A 26,468-nucleotide genomic window follows, 5' to 3' on the forward strand; every position below is an offset into this window, starting at 1 on the left:
GTTTAATTTTAACATTGTTATCATGTAGGAAGTCATCTCCATTGTTACAGTGTTTGCAAATACCCTAGTATTTTATATCTTACATAGAAATATGTTTGGTATGATTATGAGAACACTTAGAAAATTGACTTGAGGGGGTTTGGCAGGCAAGAGGAGGGAGAGCATTAGAACAAATAGCTAATGTTTATGGGACTTAAAACCTAGATGATGGGTTGATAGGTGCCCCAAACCAACATGGCACACGTATACTTATATAACAAACCTACACATTCTGCACTTGTATCCTGAAACTTAAAGTAGAAAAAAAATGTTAAAAAGAGTTCTTCAGAGAAAAGGAAAATGATATAGGTCAGAAACTTGGTTCTACATAAAGAAATAAGGAGCACTGAAAGGAAAAAAAAATGAATTTGAGGTCCAAGTAGCCAGCCATAGTTCCTGTCCATGATTCTCTAGAAGGCTATTTTTTAAAGCTCTTGGGCCCAAAGACTGAGGCAGCCAGGACCTCTCCTGTATTCAGAAATGCTTTTCTACCTGATGGGTTAATTGGTGTACATGGCACCTGGTTCCTACAAATAAAATCTTCAAGTTGCAAAGAGATTTACATGATTGATCTTTCCTGGAATTGTTACTGGGGATGAGTGCTGTTCACTCTTCCCAATATCCCCTCCTTTCCTCTTCCTTACTGGCCTTCCCCAAACAATAATAAAAATAAGAGAGAAAACAATGACAGTCTGGCTTTATAATGTCAAAGTAAGTTCAGAGTAAAATGCCTTCTTAGGTTTTCATTTTAATGCCTTACTACATGTGAAATTGCCTCCTTCTCTTTTATTACATTTGAGATTGCCAGAATTACCCATCAGCCTATCAACCAGCCTGTTCTTTATTCAAGGTTCTGGGCTAGCTGAGGAGGAAGAGTGACCAGTATACCGGATTTTTTCTAACATTAGAAGAAGAGAGAGAGTGTGTGTGTGTGTGTGTGTGTATTTATTCCTTAGAATAAGGCTGATACAAAGAAGGCAGATCACTTTTGTAGAATACTAGTATATACTGCTTTATGCATTAATTCCAACTGGAATATATGACCATACTGAGACCAGTACCTAAATTTTATGAACTTGATGACTATGAAAAATAATCTCTATGTTCATGTCTATAATTTTAATTGTATTTTTATTTGAAGTTAGTAGCTGACTAAAGATACATTCTAGGATTAGCCTGCTTGACCTTTGTGAATCACTAGATATAAAATTGAATGTGTCAAGGAACCTATTCTGAGATTAATTTGACTGTGCTTATGTTTTGTGTACCCTCAATCTTCCCTGGGGAGAACAAAAGCTCTTATGGATAGAACTAGGTTCTCCCATCCCATAGAATATACATTCGCATATAAAGAGACCTTAAAAATAATGTGCCACTTGCAATGTTATCAGTGAAGAAATACGAGAGAGGTAAAGTGATCTACAAGGGTCAGTCACCTCACAGTTAGGGCAATCTGGGCATGTGGTAGCCCAGTGCTGAGATCTGTGCTTGTAGTTGCAGCCCATGGCATACATTTGACCTTTGATTTAGCTACGTTGCATACTCTGCTCCAGTGTTCAGAAAGCAGAGTAAGTCAACAGGGCAGAAGAAGCCTTTCAGTCCTTCCTCTCATTCCTGTCTCGCCCTTGCAGGCCAACTTGCCCCTGCTGCAGCGTGAGCTCCTCCACTGCGCAAGACTGGCCAAACAGAACCCTGCCCAGTACCTCGCCCAGCATGAACAGCTGCTTCTGGATGCCAGCACCACCTCACCTGTTGACTCCTCAGAGCTGCTTCTCGATGTGAACGAAAACGGGAAGAGGCGAACTCCAGACAGGTGAGAGAGAGGAGGAGCCTAGACAAACCATGGCCTTTTTCTCATACCTGTGGCATAAGGAAACATGATTCATGTCATAATTAAACTGCTGGCCTATGTGTCTTGAACAATAGCAATAAGCCATTGTGGCCATCTTGGGAATCTGGCTCTGGCCTGGGATTTTACAGAGTTTTGAATCTCTGGCCTGTGACAGTTTGGCTTTTGTGTAGGTTGATCTTTCCTGTTTGTAATATTAAAGCTAAATGATGAAGATAAATGATTTTCAGATTTGTCAAGTACCACTGATGGCTCTTAGACACACGTCAGTATTAAAATTCTCATTTATTATGTAGTTCAACCCAACGGCATACTTTACCTTTCAATATTCTGAAATTTGCTTGTCCTAGTTTCCTTAAAATGTGATGGTTTTGAAGTTTGTTTGTATATATTTTTTTAACATGGTACAGTAGCTATTTGTTTTGGTTTGTATATGAACTAAAAGAAAACTTCTGGGACACTAGGTGAACTGAGAAAAGATATACAGTAGAAACAATAGATGATATTTTTGCTGAAAAATTTACTTTTTAGATACTGTTCTATCAGATACTATGCTGTCATAACTGAGAATTCTAAGAAATGTAAAGTAAAACCACTTCTCCATTAAACCCTACAGAGTACTTGTTGAATAAAGTATGCACATGAAATTTCCCATGTACCGTATTAAAATAATTTTTGCGAATACCTCATCCTCATATATAATTATCTTCTAGTATAGGGATGCAAAGTCTTATTAGCATCGTTTTGCAGAGTATTTGTGAGATACAGAGAATTTTACAGTGAAGCTATATTCAAAAACTTATTTATCATGTACTTTGCTTTCTTTCTTTGCTTATCTATCCTCTTTTTCTGCATTTCATCAGACATGGGTGTAACAGCCTTCATGAGGTTAACACTGGCACAGTTATGTTCCACATTCATAAGAGCTTAAGATCTTTGAAGCTTCTCAGAGACATCTATTTGTGACCGACTTAGCTATCCTTAAATGTATTAGCTGCTTTGCAAATCAGAATGTTATTTAAAAGCCAGCCAGTTTACATATTGTTATTACATAATCCTCTGTTAAGCAGTTTTTATGCTACAATCTCTGGAATTTTGCTCCTCTTGACAGAAAACCTCTTAATAGTTTAAAATTCCTAAAGCAAATAGTTAAATATTAGTCTCCTTTTGACGTATTGTATGCTTACCTTCATATATGATCTACAAACAGAGCTACTTTCTTATTCTTGCAAGTCATATTTTCTTGGTCATATTTAAGAGTGAAATAGAGCCCTTGGTACTTTAGCTTTTAAGGGGAATTGCTTAATCCTGTTGCCTGAGTGGCCTGTCCACATGGTGCTGAAAACCAAGAGGTGGCTCAAAGATAGATGATTTATATGTGCATTCCTGTTTGATCTGAACCCATTTACCCTGCAGGAAATAAGTATGACATACCAATACTGAGGTATTTTAGCTCCATGTTTCCAGGATTACATGATAAAAGAATGAAAGAGAGACTGGATGGAAAATTGAGAAGGAAATTTATTTAGGGTTATTGGGGCAGGGGGGAGTGTAACAGGGAAATATTTTGATAGCTAAGATAAATGTAGAGATGATCCTATAGGCAAAATTGAAAATGGACACAACTTATTCTGGCATTCCTAATTGTTAAATAACCATAACAGGGAATATGAAAATCTGTTTCATTCATTTCTCTATATTTCCAGCTATTTTCCCACTAGCTCTTTTCCAGTATTTTATATTTGAATGTACTGTGACTTTAGACTATCCTTGGACAGTCCTAAGGTAAGTGCTGGGAAGCATGTTAACATTGATATGAAAACTTCATTTTAAATTCCACAAATGCTCAGCATTGTTGTTTTGATGCTCCATTGCTGTGCATGCATCGGTGTATGCATTCAGTCAGGTAGAACTCTCCTAAAAAGAGTCTTTGGTCTGATTTTCCCTTTAGTTTTTCATGGACGGTTGCCAGAGTCGGAGTTCACATGGTTAATCTTTGGATGGAACATTCTTTATCAAATGGAGCCCTGAAGTATACATTATATCGCAAAGATGGCAAATGGGTTGGTTTCCTTAGAGTTAGGAGGAAGGGTAATGAGAATATGTTGTGTAAATACATTTGTATCTTGTGGGAATTTGATCAGAGCCAAGAAAATATGGGCCTCTACAGTATTTTTTCTTTTTGCATATATTTTCTGCATCTTGTTTGCATATGCATTTTCCCCTTCCCTGGTTATTTATCTGTACATCCAGATCTACTATATGAAATTTTATAGAGTATGGAGCTGTCTGACAGCAGAGCTTTTTTTGTTTTACTGAATGTTTTGTTGGTGCATATGGTCTGACATGGATGAGCAGCCACGGTGAGATTTTGGAGTCTATTAAACTGGCTCATTAAAAAGATCAATCTGTTTCTGTAATAACACTGGGAGCCATCAGTCACTAAAAGAGGGAAAAACTGACACCTGAGGAGAAAACACATTTTGGTAATTTGTTCATGACATGTCATGAACAAAAGAGCACTCTATATTTTGTTTACAACTTTGGGGGCTTAAATTCTGTGACGATTGCTGAGTTAATGTACTAAACAGTCATCACGTGTTTCAGGGATGGTTTTTGGCAAATTTAACTTTCTTCTGATCCTTAAATATGATTGTCACTGGTAATGTTTTTTTCTTTTTTAAAACATTATTGTTATTTACAGAGAAATGAGTAATCTAAGGAAGTCTATGAAATCTTTCTTTTTTTTTTTTTTTCCTGTATGGAACAGTGAAATGTTTTTTACTTTCTTTTAAAAATAGCTCTAGGGAGCATCTCTGAACAAGGATACTGAATTTGTAGGTCTGTGAGAGAATATTGAAGAACCCAAAGTAGAACAAGACAATTTTTATTATAAAATTGTTATTTCTTTTCTAAAATATTAGGGAAAATAAGTCGAAAATTCTGATTTCTATTTGTTAATATGTAAACGTCAGTTATTTATAGTAGGCTGTTATTCTTTTACCATTCGGTGGTGGGAGATGCTGAAGAAGGGAATGCAATCTTTCTTTTGGAGCCATGTAAACGAAATGAACACTCTCACAGATAGAGCGTAGAAGCTAAGGCTCTGCTTAGAGAGCCATGGTGGCTCATATAGACACAGCACATTTGTGTAGGAGGAGGGAAAATAACTGTTAGATAATGCTTCCTTTCTTTGAGACTGCAGAATGGGTTAAAATTATTACGATTGAAAGAAAACAATTGTGTTACGATGATGACCATTGCTGTCTTTCTTTTCTCAGAGATTTGGTATCACAGCTTTTTGATCTAATTTGCCTTTAGTATTGTGTTCTTACCTGTGATGCTACTTTTCTGATTCAGTTTTTCTTGCTTAAGAAATCAAATAATCTTTGGTTTTGTATGGGTAACGTTGTTTTGTTTCCCATTTTGTTCCCTCTACTGTCTCAAGTGATTGATGGTTAAGTATTAATCCCCTTCTTATATATCATTATTTTAATATCATTATACTTTACATTACTCTCAGTTTAACATTTTTAAACTTTTAATACAATGGCCATGTAGTTGGATTAATATGTATTTTCTCCTCCACTAAGAATTAAACATTATTCTCTAAAAAGACTTACTTGAACTTTAGAATTATAGAATTATATATTTTGTCAGCTAAGAGGGAGCTTATGGATATACCAGGCTCCAGCCCCTCCCTCCCCCTTTTTTTTTTGAAGCGTGGTCTTGCCATGTTGCCCAGGCTGCTCTTGAATTCCTGGACTCGTGTGATCCTCCCACCTCAGCCTCCCAAAGTGTGGGGATTACAGGCATGAGTCATCACATCCTGCCTTTTTACATTTCATACCAAAAGAAAAAAAAAATTACACATGCTTTAAATTTATGGATTTTCTTACGGGGTGTTATTTGTATCCTTTTTTGTTTTTTTAAGACAGGGTCTCACTATGTTGCGCAGGCTGGTCTCAAACTCCTGATCTCAGGTGAGCCTGCTGTCTCAGGCTCCCGAGTAGCTAGGACTACAGGTGCATGCCACCACACCCAGCCGGCCCCTGTCTCTTTATTCGTTCATGAGCTAATGCCCAAAGAACTTGCCTAAAGTTGCAGAGCTTCTTAGTGAAGAAACAAGCATATTTGCATACTTGAAATCTTCCAGTTGCACAAAATATGGTTTTTTTTTTAATGTGTAGAATTTATTTAAGAAGGGGTTTCACCATGATGGCCAGGCTGGTCTTGAACTCCTGACCTCAGGTGATTCACCCACCTCAGCCTCCCAAAGTGCTAGGATTACAGGCGTGAGCCACCGTGCCCGGCCCAAAATATGTTTTAATGTGCAGAATTTAAATAAGGAAACTCAACTAAGAATTGAGTTGAGTTTTTTTACCTTACTTTCCCTCATTTATTTTCCATAGTTGCTCAAGTGGGCAGATGCCATAGTATAGCACTCTGAAGTTTTATATATCTTTTTAACTATAGAAGAGCCACAGCCAGCCTGTATTCCTGGCTTAATGGATTGGTTAGCAAATGGTGAAGGTTGGAGGGTCAGAGGCAGTAATTTTGAAATCATGTTGGTTGTATTTGTAAGATTGCTCATGACAGTACACACCAACTAAACCAAATAGGTCCACTTTTTTGTTTCTGTAAAATGAAGGATAATTCACTATTTTTGTTGTTCTAAAAGAAAAGGCAAATATACTTTACAAGGAATTGTAGGGTTAATTGTGCGAATAAGAATTAGAATTTTATAACCTACTGCATTCAGTATTCTATAAAAAAATCCAGGGATTTTATATCACATTTTTATACATTCTAGTTTGTGTTGCCTCTATTATGTATTCCATAGTTGCAAAGAGTAATTTTTCAAAATATTAGTCATATCAATTGGGAGGCCTTCCAGTGAAATAAAACAAAATTATATTTATTTTATTTTATTTATTTATTTTGAGACAGAGTTTTGCTCTTGTTGCTCAGACTGGAGTGAGTGATCTTGGCTCACTTCAACCTCTGTCTTCCAGTTTCAAGAGATTCTCCTGTCTCAGCCTCCTGAGTAGCTGAGATATCAGGAGCTTCCACCACACCTGGCTATTTTTTTTTTTAATTTTTTTTTTTTTTTTTTTTTTTTTGAGATAGAGTATAGCTCTGTCACCCAGGCTGGAATGCAGTGGCGCGATCTTGCCTCACTGCGACCTCCACCTCCCAGGTTCAAGCAATTCTTCTGCCTCAGCCTCCCGAGTAGCTGGGATTACAGCTGTGTGCCACCATGCCTGACTAATTTTTGTATCTTTAGTAGAGATGGGGTTTCACTATTTTGGCCAGGCTGGTCTCAAACTCCTGACCTCGTGACCTGCCCGCCTTGGCTACCCAAACTGCTTGGATTACAAGTGTGAGTCACCGTGCCCAGCCTAATTTTTTGTATTCTTAGTAGAGACGGGTTTTCGCCATGTTGGCCTGGCTGGCCTCAAACTCCTGACCTCAGGTGATCCTGCCTCAGCCTCCCGAAATACTGGGATTACAGGCATGAGCCACTGTTCCTGGCCACAAAATTACATTTATATATTAAAGATAACAGAGTTATAGAGGGTATTTTGTTCTCTCCACATTCAAGCTTCAACTTTAACTTGTTAGCCTAATTTCTTGCTGTGCCTTTAGGGTCTAACTTTACTGCATGCTCCTCATGTCTTAGTCTGTATTCCAGCTGATATTTTCTGCTCTCTTTCCTAGTTCTTATATGTCATCATTTCTATTAGTACCTCACAGCCTAACTCAATATCTACTATTTGAGTGAGAGCTTTTCCACTATGAATACTGTAATAATGGCTGCTATTTACTGAGCACTTTAGGTATGCCGGGCCCTGTGCTAAATAATTGAGATTAACATATAGTACTTCTTTCCTCACAATCCTGTGACATAAATTCAAGAAGGCCAAGTAATGTGCATGAAGTCACATGGCTTGTCAGAGGCCCTGATGGGATTCTGACTCCAGGTTTTCAGACTCAAATGCCCATGCTCTCATAACCATGATTCTGTACCATCAGCCTCTGAACACCCTTGCTTGAAAACAAAGTGCTTTGATTAACTTATTGAATGCCAACTTCATGTTAGGCCCTTAGATTGTTTCCTGTAGTCCTCCCCATAGCTTTGAGGTAATCACCTCCCATTTTGCAGGCAGAAACACTGAGGCTCTTAGAGGATTAAGCCTCTTGAGTTCATATGGCCAGCAAATAGTAGAGCCACAGTTTGAAGCCAACTCCATGTGACTCCAAAACCTCTGTCCTTCTGAGTACACATTCTGGACTAATCTCTCACTCTGATCTCCCATACTACTTTTGTTCTGTCTTTAATGATACCTCCTGTATACATGCCCTGTATGAAAGTATAGAAGTCTTGTAGCTCCAATTAAATCATTTTAATGGTAAAGAATTAAAGTCTGTCCTAATTCATAATCTTGTGGAAGGTCGAGGGACCATGTTTCTCTCATCTTTGTACTGCCACTGAAGTGCAGGATAGAGCAATACACATTCTGGAGACCTAAAACAAAGCAAAACACTGCAAACAAAACAAAAACCACTATCGAACAAATAATTCAAATTAAGCTTAATGCAGTCCTTTTTAGTAGTGTATTAAATGGTCTCTCCCCCAGGCACCTTTATTTATTTATTTGGTTAAAAAATGCATTTCTGAAATACAATAAAAACAGCCCCGGACAGCCCAGGAACCAAATGCCATGATTGGTTCACTGCCCAGAAAAAACTGGAGGGCTCCAATAGAAACATACAGATGACAGATTCGAATAAGAAAGTAGAGTTCCAAACAGCAGGAGCAGCAGAAATTGAATACTTCAGCAGTGGCAGAGATTAAAAAAGGCAAGGGGAACAGCCAGTAACAGACAGCCTAACTGTTGAGCAGATGGTCAGCTTCAGACACGTGACAGAAGCATTCCACCTTCTCACTGCTGGAGGGAAGGCTCAGATGGCCCCTCCAACTTGCGTATTGCAATTCTTGAAGGTCTGAGCATCACGTTTGTGTGTCTGGAGTGGCAAGTATCCACATGCCTCTTACTTACTTCTAAAGGTCTTAGCACACTGCTCAGAACGTTCTCACTCCTAGGTGGTTGTTTAGCGATGGAGAGGTTAAGGGTGCTTCTCTCCCTATGGCCTTATAGTGATGGTCCTGTGGCATTCAGCTCTCTGTTCTTCATCTAAATGTCCCACTCCGTCCAGAGTGATAGCAAAACAGAAACCACTGCAGGTTGTCATGAAGAATTAGGTTTGATTTTCTTCTTAAGGAGGCTGGGGAGTCTGTAATATATTTTGTTTCAGTACCTTACTCAGTACCAATAAAAGTGTATTATGTGAAATTCTTATCTAAAGTCACCTCTTTCCTAACAGTTTCTGAAGAGACCTTTTGCTGAATTATGTGTTGAAAACATGATGACGAGAGTGATTTTCCTTTCCTTGATTCAATGTCTAGTCCTTCTATGGCAACCTTAACAAACTGCACTTGTTAGAAAAGGAGAGGAAGGTGTGTTTGATGCTATTAGTGTCTTTGGTCTGTGTTTAGTAGAACTATCTTCCTAAGATTTAGATACAGACTTCTAAAATATGAGTAAAATAAAGTAAGTCCTCAACATCTGGCCTCAAAGGAATTTTAGACCCAGTGTCTCATTCCTGCTCATTTTTCAAGGAGCTACGGCCTAGGGATGGGACTTGGCTGGGCTGTCGAGACAAACAGCAAACAAATCTGGGGGCCCGTGGCTCTGGGGGAAGCTGGCAAAGAGGGATTGTGGTGGGACAGGGCCAAGGCAAAGGTATCCTGGGACAGGAAGGAAGGACCCGTGTAGAGTTGCTTGAGATCAGCAGCAGGACTTGGATTTGGAAAAGAAGGTTGAAGAGTGACTTCAAGTTTCTACTTGGGTGACTAGGTAGAAGATGGTACAGAAAGCGAAAGAGAAATGAGGCCACTGTGGACTTGTGAAATATCTGTTGAAACTCAGATAAGTGAGTGTGTAAGACATGTAATTGAAATAAATAAGTAAGTAACAGGATGAAGATTAGAGTTTAAGTTTCTTCCTCTCTAGGTTTATTGTGCTCTACCAATTTGCCTCCCCCCAAAACAATATTTATAGTATTTCCTCACATTAAAAAAAAATCATAATCTAGAGAAAAACACTTAAACCTGCTTCTGCCATGTAGGAGATTTGTCCTCTTGTTCTGCTTATTGTCATGATTTTATAATGGATTTTTTTCATACTTCCCTGTTCCTTGAGTGTTACACAGTTTTATATAAATGTTACTAAGGGATTACCAGCACACACTAGTTAATCATCATTTTAAAAATATTTCATGTAGAGTTTTTGTTTTTATTTACTTTTATTTTTTCCTTGAGATGAAGTCTTGGCTCTGTCACCTAGGCTGGAGTACGGTGGCACGATCTCGGCTCACTGCAACCTCCGCGTCCCGGATTGAAGAAATTCTCCGGCTTTAGCCTCCCAAGTAGCTGGGACTACAGGCACTTGAGCTCCACCATGCCAGGCATTTTTCCTTTTTTTTTAAACTACAGACGAGGTTTCACTATGTTGGCCAAGCTGATCTCAAGCTCCTGACCTCAAGTGATCCGCCCGCCTCAGCCTCCCAAAGTGCTGGGATTACAGGCATGAGCACCACGCCCTCGCATAGAGTTTTTAAAAGTCATTTACTTTTTTCGTCTAATAGTTTAAAGCTTCTGTTTTTGAGGAGCTGGAAAAAAAAAAAGGGCCTGAGGTAGGATAAGGTAAAAATTTGGTTGCCTCTTAATTTGTTTTTACAAATATACTTTCCTATTAGTCCCATTTTACTGAGCAGAATACTGAAGCCAGAAAGTTGAGTAACTGGAAGTCACATGGCTGAGTCCTAAGGGCCCCTTGTCCTTAGAACATTAAACCTCGAGAGAGAAGTGAGTGTGAGCTAAATGTTGAAGTGGTTAGATTGTGATGAGGAAAGCGTCTTCTGGTAAGGAGACAGAACATCCTCAGGTAGACTTCTTAACTTAAAAAACAAACCTTTCAGAAATCCTTGAGACATAACAGACTTCTCACTTCAGATTTCTACTAGAATTTGAGTTACTTCAAGAGTATACTGGTATGGGACAATGAAAAGTGTTTACCAATTTTGCCTAATACATTGAAAAGGGCAACAAAGAATGCAAATATGGAGTTCACCCACGCAAATGAAATATAGATAGTTGTAGGCATTTCTAAGAAGTAGACAAATGGCAATTACATTGTTTGAGTTACCCTTCTGAACATACATCCTTTGAATACAATTGGCCTTATAAGTAGACATTCATAATTTCAGACAGCAGCAGAGAGACCCTTCATAGAAGCTTTATTCTTATGGATAGTAAAAAGGTTTGTGTTTTCTTCTCCCCTGCCCCCCAACCTTTTTTTTGAGACAGCGTCTCACTCCATTGCTCAGGCTGGAGTGCAGTGATGTGATCACGGCTCACTGCAGCCTTGATCTCTTGGGCTTAAGTGATCCTTCTGCCCCAGCCTCCTGAGTAGCTAGGACCACAGGTGTACGTCACCATGCCCAGCCAACTTTTTGATTTTTTGTAGAGACAGGATTTCACTCTGTTGCCCAGGCTGGTCTCAAACTCCTGGGCTCAAACACTTCTTCCCCCTGAGCCTTCCAAAGTGTCAGGACTATAGGCATGAGCCACCACACCCCTGCAAGTTTTAATGTTTTACTGTTAAAATGTAAACTGCCCCTGTGAGGTGATGAGCTTTATTATTTCAGTAGGGCCAGCAGGGTGATGGGCCCGAGGATAGGCCAGTAAGACATGATCGAAGTGAGAGAACAGACTAAAGTCCTAGCCTGCCTTTTAGGACATTACTGCCCTTACTTTAGGAAAAAAAAAATGTGTTTTTCCTCCCATTTAATTGGGTGTTTGAAGAAATAGCACTGAACAAAGGGTTCATCTAAGGATGAAGATAAATAGCATACCTAACCAATTAAACATTGTAAAAATTATCCCAATGTTATCGTTGCTTTCGTTGATTAAGAAGAAAGAAAACTAGAAGTTGGGGTGGTTTGACCCAAATGGATCAAAGAAAGATGTGTCATTATTTAGAAATGCTATAGGAGCTGCACTAAGATAAGAGGATATTTTCTAGTGTTTGGACAAAAACAAGGTATAAATAATAAATTGTTCAAAGCAAGGAACGGAAAACTTGACCAAGGTGGTTGCCTTAGGTTCTTATGGTTTGGCCAGAGAACTATCAGCGCTGTGTGTTTTGATCTGCATAACTATGGCATTTAGCTGTAAATATAGAATACTTGAATTGCAGAGTTTGCAAACTAGAAGGGACTGCAGAAATCATCTAGTCCAGTGGTTTTCAAAAATTGATTTTAGCCGCAGACTTTTTCCTTTAAAAATGAAACCTTAGGTGGAACACTGATTATTGAAACATAATAAGAATTTGGTTCCTCTGTCACTTTAAATCTTGAAAATCTTGATTGTTTGGAGAAAAAGTTCTTCATTGCCTACAGAATCCCTTAAGCACCTCTGGTGGCCCAGTTTGAAAACCACTGATCTAGTCCAACCCTTTCATTTTACAGATAAATAAACTGAGGTCCAGAGAGGTTAAGTGACTTGACCAAGATCACACAGCTAGTCATGGAAGAGCCAGGACTAGATCTCAGGTCTCTTGATTACCAGTCCAGTGCTCTTTCCACCACACCACACTGCCGGTAAGATAGGTGCTGTGTTAGTATTATGTTCAGAGCCACCAATAGTCTTCAGTATTTTCTAGCTGATTTATGCTGATGATATGCATTGAATATTGAAGTGTATTATTCAGAAATTTGTAGGATATGCAAATACAGATTAGAATCACATAGGTATTCTCTTAGAAGATAAATCGGTAGCTAGAATGTCTCACTTTATTTTAAAAAATTATTTTAAAGCAATGCAATTAGGTAATGTCTGAGCTATGTGGATATTTTAGTCTGATATTAATGATCAATATGTAAGGAGTCAGTATGTTTCAGTGTAGACACATACTTTCATGGGAGCGGCATTAGGACTCCTGGCTGCCACTCCCTTGGGGGCCATGCTGTGCCATCATTTCAAATATTGGCCAGTTTTTTGTCTCTAGAATGGTACATCCCTCTTAGTATGTAGTGGGCATGTTCTTTAACGTTAAGTTCTACAGATTTGCCCTCAGTTCTTTTTTTGGTGGGGGGGGAAGAGTTTTGCTGTTAGCGCTCAGGCTGTTGTACAATGGCACGATCTCGGCTCATTGCAACCTTTGCCTCAGGTTTAAGCGATTCTCCTACCTCAGCCTTTTGAGTAGCTGGGACTGCAGGCATGCATCACTATACCCAGCTGTTTTTTTTTTTGTTTTTTTTTTTTTTCTTTTTCTTTTCAGTAGAGGCAAGGTTTCACCATGTTGGACAAGCTAATCTCAAATTCTTGACCTCAGGTGATCCACCCGCCTCAGCCTTCCAAAGCAGGCTTGTGAGCCACCACACCCTGCCTCATGTAGAGTTTTTAAAGGACATTTATTTTCTTTCTCTAATAGTTTACAGCTTCTGTTATTGAGGAGCTGGAGGGAAAAAAAGTCTGAGATAGGGTAAAGTATAAATTAGGTTGCCTCTTAAATTGTTTTTACAAGTGTTGTTTCCTATTAGTCCCATTTTACGGAGCAGAATACTGAAGCCAGAAAGTTGAGTAACTAGAGGTCATATGGCTGATTCCTAAGGGTCCCTGCCCTCTCCAGAACAGTACATCTTTCTTAGTATGCAGTGGGCATGTTCTTTAACATTAAACTCTGAAGATTTACCCTCAGTGCTTTCTATGTGTATACCTTCTGTCTCTTAGTCCTTTATTCTTCTCAACCTGGTATGTATGAATTGTCACTGGGCTCCACCCTAAATGGGCATAAAGGACAGTTCATTGTAGAATCCTGTTGTCACTGATAATCTCTGTTGTTGATTCAGTTTCCACCTGGATTCCTCTGGTATTATCAAAGACTGTCACTAGATGCTGGGAAAGCAGAAAAAGTGTCTCCATGCGGTTGTTTTACTACCAAAAATAAAAAAGGCATGTAGAAGTCTGCAGCCACTGTGAACTGATAGAATTCTTATGAGGAAATGTCCCTGGGAAAATAGATGTTACCACAAGTCTAAAGATAGAGTGCTGGTCTTGTAAGTAAAAAGTAAGTTTGGGAGCTGTGATTACAGTCAAAGTTGAATATGGTTTGTTTCTATCTTATTGAGTATATTAGGGGCTAGTCTCTAAGCCATAGAAATATATACAACCAGAAATTATTTCTTTCGTCCTACTTTTGTTTGAGAATCAAGGAATTGTGACTAGTTATCAGGTCTTATTTATAGAATGCATTCCTTCTGAAAGCCAGGTTCAGAGTTCTTCACATGATGATGTGTCCTCAGGGTGTTCCTGTCCTGCTGTATGACCTGATAACCCCAGACAGGATACACCAGCTCTCTGGGTGTGTATTTCCTCAACTTTAAGGAGGTTGACCTAGATCTTCCTTCTAGTCCAGGCTAGCTCTATACAACTGCTGATTATTTCAAGGGTATACTGTATGGGACAATGAAAAGTATTTGCTAACCCTTGGTGACTCAAGATAATGTCAGGGTCCCAGACATTGCATTGCATACTGCGTTTGCTCAGTTTGAGCCTTACTTTCCTATAGAACTTTCTGTGATAATGGAAATGTTACATATCTGTGCAGTCCAGTACAGGTGTTGATCGACTTACCACCTATGCAACTTAGACCATTCGACTTTACGACCACAATCGCTAGCCACGACTGCTCTGCATCTGGCAGCGCAAACGTTGCCCAGCTGGGCGTACGACAGTGCGGACCAGCTTCCGGCAGCACTACCATCTCCGCGTGCACCATTTCAACTGTACATATAGCCTACTCAACTTAAACGACCAAATCGTGTTATGACCGGTCCGCGGTCCTGACCGTGGTCGTAAGTCGAGCATTAGCTGTATTGAAGCCACTGGCCACACGTAGCTGTTGAGCACATGAAATGTGGCTATTGATACTGAAGAACTGAATTTTAAGCTTTATTTAATTTTAAGTAACTTACATTTTAGGTTAAACAACCACATATAGCTATTGTATTGGACAGCAGAGTTCTTAGATCTTCTTTGACACAAAAGTCAGATATCAAGTGGAATAGGTGTACCTTAAGTGTTCATGGAGAGAGTGGTGATGTTTTACTTTGGTGAATCTTCATCAAACACAGTTGGTCTTAGGGAAACTCGTTAGAAATCAAGCACTGTTTTTTGAGTGAAAATGTTATCTGCAGGTGACTTGATTTTCCTCTTGTTTGTGACTTAACCGCATGAACTTCAACTGAAAAGATATTTGCTAATTTGATGAGAAATGAAGCATTTTCTCCTGTCTGCAGGCTTGTGATCCATGAGGTCTTGGTATGGGTCTCAGTGAATTCCCATATGTTTTCTGGGAAGCTGAGTTTATAAGGTTTCTGGCCAATAAAAAATATTCTGTTTTTTATTCCTAGCTCAAATATGAGTGACTGAAATGTGCTGGTTTCTGAAGAGATGATGAAATAAACTCTTGTTTTTTCCTTCTTAGAACCAAAGAAAATGGCTTTGACAGAGAGCCTTTGCACTCAGAACATCCAAGCAAGCGACCATGCACTATTAGCCCAGGCCAGCGGTACAGTCCAAATAACGGCTTATCCTACCAGCCCAATGGCCTGCCTCACCCCACCCCACCTCCACCTCAGCATTACCGTTTGGATGATATGGCCATTGCCCACCACTACAGGGACTCCTATCGACACCCCAGCCACAGGGACCTCAGGGACAGAAACAGACCTATGGGTAAGACTGAAGGATCTGTTCACTTCTTATGGGGTTGGATGCTTGAAGACTTGCACCGTTACTTCTCAACTGAATTTGAAGCTTGAAATCTGTGATAGGGATAAAAATTCTCTTCTCTTGCTTTATATCGTCTCCTTTATGAAAAAAGCTTGATTGGTATTAATAGGCTTTTCAACAGCTGTGTGCTCTCTCTCCAAATCACTTGTATTCTTAAGACAGTGCATTAAATTTCTTTGGAGGAGGGCATCTAGATTAATACAAAACCCTCAATTGTTGGTAACAAATGCAAAATAATTTTTTTAGCTTGAATTCTCTTTTAACATGAGACTTCATATGCAGTCTGCCTGCCACGGTATTTTTTAAAAGTCAGTTTATTTTCTTGCGTTGTATCTTTTGTTTCAGATAGTCTCAATGGTTATTTTGACTTTGTCCACCCTCCATGATATTCCATATTTCCAAAGTATGATATGGCATGTCATCTGTGGCTTAACAGATGTTTCCCAAGGAATGATTTGGTACTTTTTTTTTTTTTTTTTTTACTTAAAAATGCCAGTGATTAAAGTTAATGTTGACAATTTGGGGTCAAGGATCAGAATACTGAAGAAGTGAATTTGGGCAAATATGTGCTCTATTTGCCTATGTCATTCCTTCTTTGCATAAAACTATTAGAAGTAAAGTATTTTGTCTGGGTGCAGTGGCTCACACCTGTAATTCCAGCACTTTGGGAGGCCTATGCAGGTAGATGAGTTTGAGCTCAGGAGTTTGAGACCGGCCTGGGCACTGTGGCAAAATCCAGTCTCTACTAAAAATACAAAAATTAGCTGGGCATGGTGATGCATGCCTCTAGCCCCAGTTACCTAGTGGGCTGAGGCAGGAGGATCTCTGGAGCCCGGGGAGCAAAGGTTACAGTGAGCCGAGATCCTGCCACTACATCCCACACACTGCACGGAAGCCTGGGCAGCAGAGCAATACCCTGTCTCAAAAAAAGAAAAAAAAAAAAAAAGAAAGAAAAAGAAAAAAGAAAAGTAGTAAAGCATTTTGAAGACATTGCCTTCTATAGAACAAATGTCTACCGTGAAAAATGAGAGAGAAGATGAGCAAGGTAAGTTGTTTTTTAAACACAGGATCAGTGGTTCAGTGGTAGAGATGATGGTGTGTCAGAGCGTTATTAGTTAAGTATACTGTTACTTGGGTGCCTTCAGTTCTTAATTTGTGATGGGTCTGAGAGCAATAGTCTCCTCTTCTTTTTCGATCTCCTGTGTCCACATCACCCACCAACAGGACTTTCTCTATCTTGTAACTAGTTGCTGGCAAACTTTCCTGACGTGGGTGACTTAGTGGCCAGGACCCTGGAAAGAGCAGGTGGGGGAAGTCCTAGTCGAAAACCAGAAAACGAAGCTGAAAATACAGAATTCTGGGGCATGCAGCCAGCCAGTTATTCACTACTTGATTACAGTGATGGTGTTTTTTGTTTTTGTTTTGTTTTGATTTGTTTTTAGCCACAGACAGAAGGAACCTGATATATAGAAGTTTACATTAGAGTTCCAGCTACGTTGCTAGCAAACAGGGGCTGCTATGTGTAGGGCCTTTTTTGCCTTTCTGCACCCAACTTCCCAAATGTTTAGAAAACAGAAAGAGAGAGTCAGGGTGAAGGGAGGGGCAATTGAGGCTTTGGTTGTGAGACAGTAAATTAGTAGTTCTGGTTCTCCACAACAGTAATTTCTACGTTTATATAGTGTGTCAGACAAATGGCTAAACATATAATTTGTGCTTTCTTAATAGCCAATCTGTCTAACGTTCTCACAGGTATCATTTCTGAAGAGCTTTCAAAGGTGGTTATGTTATTTCTTGATCTGGATTGATATTTTGGCCCCCAAATCAAATGTGATAACAGCCCTCTTCTACACAAAGCCTTTCCACTTATTTATGACTTAAGGACTGAAAATCATGATTGCAAGTTTTTAAATAGCAGTGGAGTCATCAGGTCACTGTGAAACCAGTTCAAGGGATCCAGTTTTATAGGTGTGCTAGCAAATGGCCTGTTTCTTAGGCAGCAGGTGATATTTTGTGAAATATTAGTTCCAGTGCACTATACAGTAATCAGCAAGGAAGTAATTATACTTATGTGCAATGATTATGTTTTCATCAAGTAATGTAAAATATCCCTTTATGAATTATATTGGTATCCATTGGTTTTATGTTATTTTCTTCAGACTGTGTTCCTTACCTTTTAATTATATTATCTTATAAAACTAATAGTGCTAATCTCTATAAATATGTGCAGCTACTAAACCATCCCTAAAGTCTGGCAGAGTTTAGTGTGTGTTAATATAAAATAAAATCTTGATGTATGAGCAACAAATTATGGTGTTACATCAGGCTGCCATTTTGAGAATATAAAAATTGTCATAAACATATACTTAGTCTGCTACGATTTATAAGTTCCCATTATGTGTAGGGACATATACTCACTAGGATCCTTTAGTAAAGTAACTTGTTAGCAGCATTAGTTTACAAGTAAGCTTAGAGTTTTATTCTAGTTAGCTAAAATATTCTAAAACATAATAACCAGTTAAGACTCAACATTAGTGTCAAATTTCCCACAAATGCAAATGTGATTATGAGCTATTTAATGATTATGAGCTGTTTCCCCCAGTACATCCCCCTGGTATTATGACTATAAATAAAAATTGGGTGCTGCTGAATATTTAAGTATCTTAAATAGATAAATTAATACACCAAAAATCTTGATTTATATCTTATTTTTAAAGATTTGATTATATCCAACAAATGACTTTCAGGGTTCAAAAGCAGCAAATGAATATCATATTTTACATGTTTCTAATGCACTTAGTATTTTTTTAAAAATAAATTGAAGCTTAGTACTGTTTTATAAATGCTGAAATCCTACTAGCCACAGATATCTTGTTGCTCATTAATATTTCTCCAGGTGTTATGGCTTGTGTTACAATTGATTTTTGTCTGCTGAATTTTTCAAGCTTTTGAGATCTCTGGAATTCTTTTCCTTAAAGTCTAATATTCAGATGCCTCTAACATGAAAGTCACTGTCACATTTATATCATTATCACTTTCTGGTTGTTCTCTGTGGTGACTAATTTTAACAGTAATGGTTTTTCCCTAAAACACAGGCAACAAATAAGTTAACAAAAATAACATATTTGCAAACATTTCAACTCGAAATAATCACAACAGAGCAACAACTAAATATTATTTTTTCAACATATTTGCACTTTTACTTTTTTACCAATAGATGGCATTGACAATTTTAACTTTTAAAATGTATCTCAGAATATGTTCTTATTGGACAGGAATAGTACAAGGTGTCTTACATTTAGCTTTTTATTTAGTCTGAGAAAGGGCTGTCATAAATTTATTCACTTTCATCAGTTGTAAATGAAATTGCATTACATGGTTGGCTGAACACAGTCATGTGACTCATCTTTATTTGTGTAAATCAGCTAAAAGAAGGGATTTCTAACCACTTAAATCTCACAAAAAGTGAAATTCAGTGTCTTGTAACTCCTATTGTCATTTAATTCTTACATAAATTTCACAGAGAGGTAGCCCAGTTATCTAGAAGCCCAAACCATGACAAACTTTGTTGTTCAGAGTAACATTTTGAGAATTGGTAACCAAAAATAATAGTTTTGATCATTTAGAATGCAAAATAATGCCACAGCCCCATGGCTTTCCTTTACAGTAGAATATAAAGTGATTATGTAAAAGGAACAACAGTTTCCAGGTTTCTCTGATCAGAGCCGTTCATCCTATTTTTTTTTTTTGAGACGGTCTTGCTCTGTCACCCAGGCTGGAGTGCAGTGGCATGATCTTGGCTCACTGCAGCCTCCACCTCCTGGGTTCAAGCAATTCTCCTGCCTCAGCCTCCTGAGTAGCTAGTACTATAGGCATGCGTCATCACACCTGGCTAATTTTTTGTAATTAATTTAGTGGAGATGGGTTTCACCACATTGGCTGGGATGGTCTCTATCTCCTGACCTTGTGATTCGCCCGCCTCGGCCTCCCAAAGTGCTGGGTACAGGCGTGAGATACCACACCTGACCCATCCTATCTTTTTAGTGAGACACGTTTACTTCCTATTTTAATGAGCATCCTAGCTAACTGCTTACATTAATTAATATTTTGGTGTTCACTTGGTAAATACTTACCAAGTGAGTATAAAAAGTAATATTATTACTTTTTCATGCTGGTATCTTAACTATGATGCTAAAGAGCATTACAACTTATGGACTTCAAATTAGGTATTTTTCACTTTATTCACTTGGATTTATAATATTTGTCAAATTATATCTGATACGTTTATTGTTTTCATGAAGAATTTCCAATTTACTTTTATTTATTTTTTATTTTTTGGTAAACCGAGTGAGTATATGTAGCTCCATATTATACAAGCCTTCTCTTCATGGTTTAATTTTATCATGGTTGTATATGTGTTAGGATTGTATTCATTCATACAATGTTATTGAAATGTGGAAAAATTTAGCATGCCTGTTTTGGGAAAGCATATCCCTTCCCATGTAAAATGACTTATGCTGTCTTTAGTTTTAATGCAGGACAGCAATGCTTTAAAACCACTTAATATCTACTTGTGGTTTCTTGTATTTATTAAGAGTTAGAATATATATATATATATATATATATATATATATATATATAATTATTTATTTTTTATTTTACCAGATTGGTACAAAAGTAGAGTTAGAATATATTTTTACTTAGGGAGTGTTCCGTGGATAACTAGCTGTAGTCTTGGTGTCACTTAACTGTCTCCTTATATGTAAAACAAATGCCTCTGACTAGATGACCTCTAAAATTCCTTCTAGTTCTAATATTTTATTCTATGAGGAACCCATTAGGTAATTCTGAATCTAAGTATGACTCATGTCTCCATTCAAAATCAAATGTATTTTATGTCATTGAGTTTGCCCACATAGTCCTTGCGATGAGTCTGTGTGTGTATGGGTTGTGTATTGAATGCTTTAGGGTGATTCAGCCTTCTCTGTTTTTGTAGGGTTGCATGGCACACGTCAAGAAGAAATGATTGATCACAGACTAACAGACAGAGAATGGGCAGAAGAGTGGAAACATCTTGACCATGTAAGACATCAGTAATCATTTGGGATTAAAAAATGTTTGGAAAACAACTGGAGTGGGGTTATGTGATAAAATAAAAGCTTGGTGATGCTTTGAAGGTACTGTGTTTCCTGTTATCCTTGAAAAAAAATAATGAGCGAGAATGTTCGAAGTAGAATATAGGATTTGATTTCTAAATCGACGTGAAAGCCACTTAAGAGAAATGTTTAGATCTTAGAAAGGAGTTATCAAAGTCAGATCAGTGGGTTACTGTTTTATTGTGAAACGGTCCTTTAGTTTATAAAGTAATGGGATTAGTATTTGGAGGGATGGATTTACTGGCTTTAATGCCTTCAGGTAAAATTTTTCCTTCTGACTCAGTGTTCATATATCCATCTTCTCATGCCCATTGAATTTTCTCATCCATTGTCTCTGAATTTCAAATCTAGCCATAGAAAATATTAAGGGATAAAATTGCTTCCTTCATTGTCCCGAAATGGTTTGTTTCACTAATCAGCAAAATATTTAATTTTGATGATTTATATGCTCTTCCGAATTCTCCCCTTTGCCACATAGCTGTTAAACTGCATAATGGACATGGTAGAAAAAACAAGGCGATCTCTCACCGTGCTAAGGCGGTGTCAAGAAGCAGACCGGGAAGAATTGAATTACTGGATCCGGCGATACAGTGACGCCGAGGACTTAAAAAAAGGTGGCGGCAGTAGCAGCAGCCACTCCAGGCAGCAGAGTCCCGTCAACCCAGACCCAGTTGCACTAGGTAACTTTTCTTCAGATGAGTATCTCGAACACATATTTCTTATGTTGTCAATGCTGAATTTATTTTTAACTTCTTTTTAAAATTAAAGGATCTGCAAGGAATTTTAAGACAATAAACAATTTACATATCCTCCAATATGTCTTGTCTGTCTGTTAGGAATTTGAGCAGATTGGCATAGACAGAGATAGCCACAAACTTAAATTCCATTTCCAGGTGAATGTATTGAGCTGATGGCAGAGTTTCAACACTGAACCAGAATTTCATGTGCGTAACTAAGATTTGTGTTCCTTTATAATGCCTCAAAACAGCAAAAATCATTTCAGGGAGTGGGCCCGGGGCTTAGGCACTTCTAACAAGGTCTCCAATGAATTCTGCCACTGCATACCAAACACTGCACACAGGGATTTATGTTTCAAATTATTAATTCTGAAAACAGCCTGTAAGACAATCTTGTTTGTTAGTTGAATCTCATATTTAAAAAAAAAAACAGCAACTTTTTCTCCAAACCCCTCCAGGAAGACAGACCTAAAAGCTATATATTTTGCCTACAGCTATTTTATAATTAATGATAATGTAGCACTCTTCCTGTGATTTGATCTTAACTTAGATTACTTAATCATGATTGTATTAATTCTGGTTTTATAATAGGACTCATAATGTAGTTGTGCCTTAGTAATGGAATGTTAGTATGTAACTATATTTCTTATTGATATTTGGGAATTGTTGAGGTTATAGATAGAATATAATCCCAAATATGTTGAAAGAAATCTTCAACCTGAAAGAATTTTTCTGTGGCCTGTGAACTGTTACCTAAATTAATAATAAGGTTTTGTTGTTGACATTGCCACCCATTATGTGTGAATACCTTTTGAGTAAGCTTAGGGAGATGGATTTGTGTGGATCCTTGTGTCTCTCCTATTCTCTTATGTGTTTAGCCCCATACCCATCTGCTAACTCAGGCTAAAGTACTGTCCGTGCTGCAAAGTCTGTGCAGATTAAGCTCATAAGTTTGGCCCCATTAGTACTATGGCTGATTATCAAAAGTTAAAAACTTCAAGTATATTATCTGGCTGTTGATCACATTGTTGTTTTAAATTGGTCCCAGCCAGTGCAGTTTCCTACACACTTAGGTTTGTAGATTTCTGCTAATCTCTCAATGCTGAATGCGTATATCGTAAGCATTAAATAATGGAGGAGTCTAAGGCACTTAGTTTACTTAACAAGCATTATTCTAAAGCATATTTTAAAGACAAAATTGAATTTGTCAGGTCACATTATGGCAAGCAATGAAAACAGAATTATGTTTGGTTTGAGCCAGTATTGGTCAAAGCCAAACTATTTAGAGCAAAGTAGAAAAAAAATCTAGTGTTTATTTCCTTATTGTGAACAAAAATTGATTAATCATGAGAGATTTGCTTAGGACAGAGGGGATATTTATAACCATCCAGTCTAGGCAATAATTGAGAGCCTTAAAGTAAATAAAACTTTGGGAGTTAAAACATGTAGTTTGACTTATTCTATTGAACACATTCATTGAATCAGTACTTATTTATCGAACACTACTATGTGCCAGGCGTGTGCTAGGCATTCTAATGAAGTAAAACAAGTCTTTGTTTCTTTCTTTGAGGGCCTTTCGATCTAGTGGGAGAAGGCAAGGGAATAGCTAGTCTTCAGGCCACAGGATATCTACCTCAATTCAGTCAGCCAAACTGACCAGATTGCTATTATCAGCCATCCATTGTAAAAGAAGCATCTCCAGAATTGATCAGACTTCATACCTAAGTGAGTTGCCAGCACATTGAACAAGGACCATTTAGTGTATAGTCACTACTACAACACACCGATTCTGATGATACAGGTGTATATCATGTTCTCTAGGAAGAGACATTCATTGTTCCTGTTATATCACCAAAAGAATAAACTTGGTTTTAAAAACCTCCTTTTTAAAAGTATACAAACTATACTATTTTTAGTGATGTTAATGAATTTTTATTTTTGTTAAACCTGAGGTTTTTTTTTTTTTTTTTTTTGGCTTTAAGCTAGAGGTTGAATTAGTCAAAGGCTATAAGCATGAAATTTCCTTGTTTATAGACAACATTAAAATATGATGTTCTTTATGGACACAGAATCCTAAATTGCCATTAAGACACTATCATAACTAGAGAAAACCTGTGTAGAACTCTGCAGTGTGCAAGTTTTAGCATTCCATAGTGTTTTCACAGTGCACCCTTACTAGCGGATTCTTGCAGCCTTGTATTCTATTTTCTGGGACTGAGCTATGGCTGTAAATAAGAGGACAGGTGGTTCGTAATTATGACTCACAATCATTTACATTAAGTGCTTTCTAAGTCTCTCTTCCAAGCTTTGGAGTTCAATGGATTGATGTGTGTAATGAAAGGATTGGAGAAGATTGGCTGATAAATCTATTTTCTGTGGCTGGAAAGTGTTTAATGGAGTGCATGTGCGCAGATAAAGCTATGGATATGTCTATATCTTTATTTACATGTAGATCTCCGTATTCCACAGTTTTATTGCATGTGTTTCTTTTAGTCTAATTCTTTTGCCTCTTCAACTACTGTCTGGTCTCAAATGAGACTTTCAGAATATATTACAGAAGATATCCTTGGTTCAAAATGTTGCCCTACTTATGTCCCTAACTTGGAAACACTGGGAATGTTTAGTCATGCACACATTCTTAGCAGTTTAAAATTATATTTGGGGACTGCAGAGAGGATAATGTAACTTTCATGACTGATGTGTTGTACTTGTTAAACTCAATCCCATTCTCACTTTTGAAATATATTCATAGTATTAAGTGAGTTTAGGGGATTAGTAAAATAACTTGATTAATCTATTACAAATTGAATTTTAGTTTTCCCAAGATACTAAAATCTCTATTTTGAATAACCTCTGAAACAATTTTAAACACTGAATACAGACTGAATTCATAATGGTATTTCTGTTCTTTAAATAAAATGAAAATTGACCTATTGAAGGACTTTTCATAAAATACATTTTCTTGAAATAATAAATATTTGTTATTTCTACTGTTGTTACTCATTTTCTTTCAAGGGAAAACTCCAAATAGCCAACTTTTAATAAAATTAGAAAGCAAAATTTAAAACTGCTGTCTCTTTTCAAAGTATGACTTATTTATACATTTAAGTTTTATTACCTTGTATACTACATGGAAGAGCAAGATGATGTGATCAGAATTGGCAGATTTGACCACTGAAGTCTAATTGCTTTTATATTATATGTGTAGATAGGCGGTTGCTGGTTAGCACTTCCTATGTTTTCTGAAGTGTTTATCAGAATCTCCATAGTAGCTCTTTTTTCTTTCTTTGTCTTTGGTTGCCTTCTCTCTCAGAATGTTGTCACATCACTCTCTTGCCTCCTGACATTTTATTTCTTTTAAATTACTTCCATTTTAACTGCCTTTCAACTATTCTAGACTCTTTCTGTAGTTTATCTTGTATCTGTGTATGCTCTCTTTGTTTTCTAGAAGTCTTCCACATCGTTAGAGAGTTAAATAATAATAATAATAATAATAATAATATTTTTTAGAAAGAGTCTCATTTTGTTACCTAGGCTGGAGTGTGGTGGCATAATCTCAACTCACTACAGCCTTGACCTCCTGGGCTCCCACCTCAGCCTCCTAAGTAGCTGGGACCACAGGTGCCCGCTACCATGCCCAGCTATTTTTTTTTTTTTTTTTTGTATTTTTTGTAGGGATAGGATTTTGGCACATTGCCCAGGCTGGTTTTGAACTCCTGAGCTCAAGTGATCTGCCTACCCTGGCCTCCCAAAATGCTAGGATTACAGGCGTGAGCCACTGTGCCTGGCCAAAATTTTTTTCTAATATAGCAGTAGGTTTAGGGCTAATGTCAGGGACTGAGACATAAACTCTGAAATATAAATGCATTTTCCTGTGCTTTAAAAAAATGTATGAATATTGTGATGACAAGGTAGTAAATTTAGAAAATATTTCACTGTGTTAAGGGTTTAGTACTGGCCAGAGAACTATTAAAAATTTTGTTTGTTTGTCTTAAGTGTAATGAAAATCAAGCTTAGCATTCATAAAAAGCTTAGCAATTCAGGAGTCTGTTGAATTAATACCATCCTCTGTCCCAAGTATGTTGGTAGAGGAATTAATATTTTAAAATTCTGCTAGCTGGCAAGTTTTATGATTGTCATATGATTGAATAATGGGATTTCTCATTGCTCTCTAAATCCTCAGGAAATCTAGCATAAAGGTTGAAAGCATAAACTCAGTAGAATTGCTAGATTAGAATTACTCATTCCTCTCCATATTAATTTTGCGGCCTTTGGCAGGTCGTAACCTCTCTCTGTCTTTTTTTTTTAATTTAATTTAATTTTTTGAGATGGAGTCTTGCTCTGTCACCTAGGCTGGAGTGCAGTGGCGCAATCTCGGCTTGCTGCAGCATCCGCCTACGAGGATCAAGCAATTCTCCTGCCTCAGCCTCCTGAATAGCTGGGATTACAGGCATGCGCCACCACGCCCAGCTAATTTTTGTATTTTTGGTAGAGACTGGACTTCACCATGTTGGTCAGGCTGGTCTTGAACTCCTGACCTCGTGATCTGCCTGCCTCCACCTCCCAAAGTACTAGGATTACAGGCGTGAACCGCTGCGCCCAGCCTGGCAGGTCATAATCTCTTCATGCTTCAGTTTCCTCATGTGTAAAATGGGGATGGTAATACATATTTCATAGGCATTCTGTATTAAGTTAATAGGTTAAAAAACAAAACAAAACAAAAAAAAACATATGGGACAGTGCTTGACACTTAGTAGACGTGTTAT

The 26,468-nt window shown here is 37.7% G+C and overlaps 1 protein-coding gene across 1 annotated transcript in view; it reads left to right on the plus strand.

Annotated features, from left to right (window-relative positions):
• The window catches only part of LOC116546141 (protein CBFA2T1), a 34,617-nt gene extending 12,472 nt beyond the window's left edge, over positions 1-22,145 (plus strand). The window contains exons 4-7 of the mRNA XM_032272480.1: positions 1,671-1,852; positions 15,505-15,755; positions 20,806-20,891; positions 21,444-22,145. Coding sequence (XP_032128371.1) covers positions 1,671-1,852; positions 15,505-15,755; positions 20,806-20,891; positions 21,444-21,725 — 801 coding nt within the window. The 3' untranslated portion in view covers positions 21,726-22,145. The remainder of the gene's footprint in view (positions 1-1,670; positions 1,853-15,504; positions 15,756-20,805; positions 20,892-21,443) is intronic.
• Positions 22,146-26,468: the final 4,323 nt, after the last annotated feature.

This window comes from Sapajus apella, unplaced genomic scaffold, assembly GCF_009761245.1.
Source record: "Sapajus apella isolate SASKATOON/1434 unplaced genomic scaffold, GSC_monkey_1.0 scaffold618, whole genome shotgun sequence".
In the NCBI taxonomy this organism is placed as follows: domain Eukaryota; kingdom Metazoa; phylum Chordata; class Mammalia; order Primates; family Cebidae; genus Sapajus; species Sapajus apella.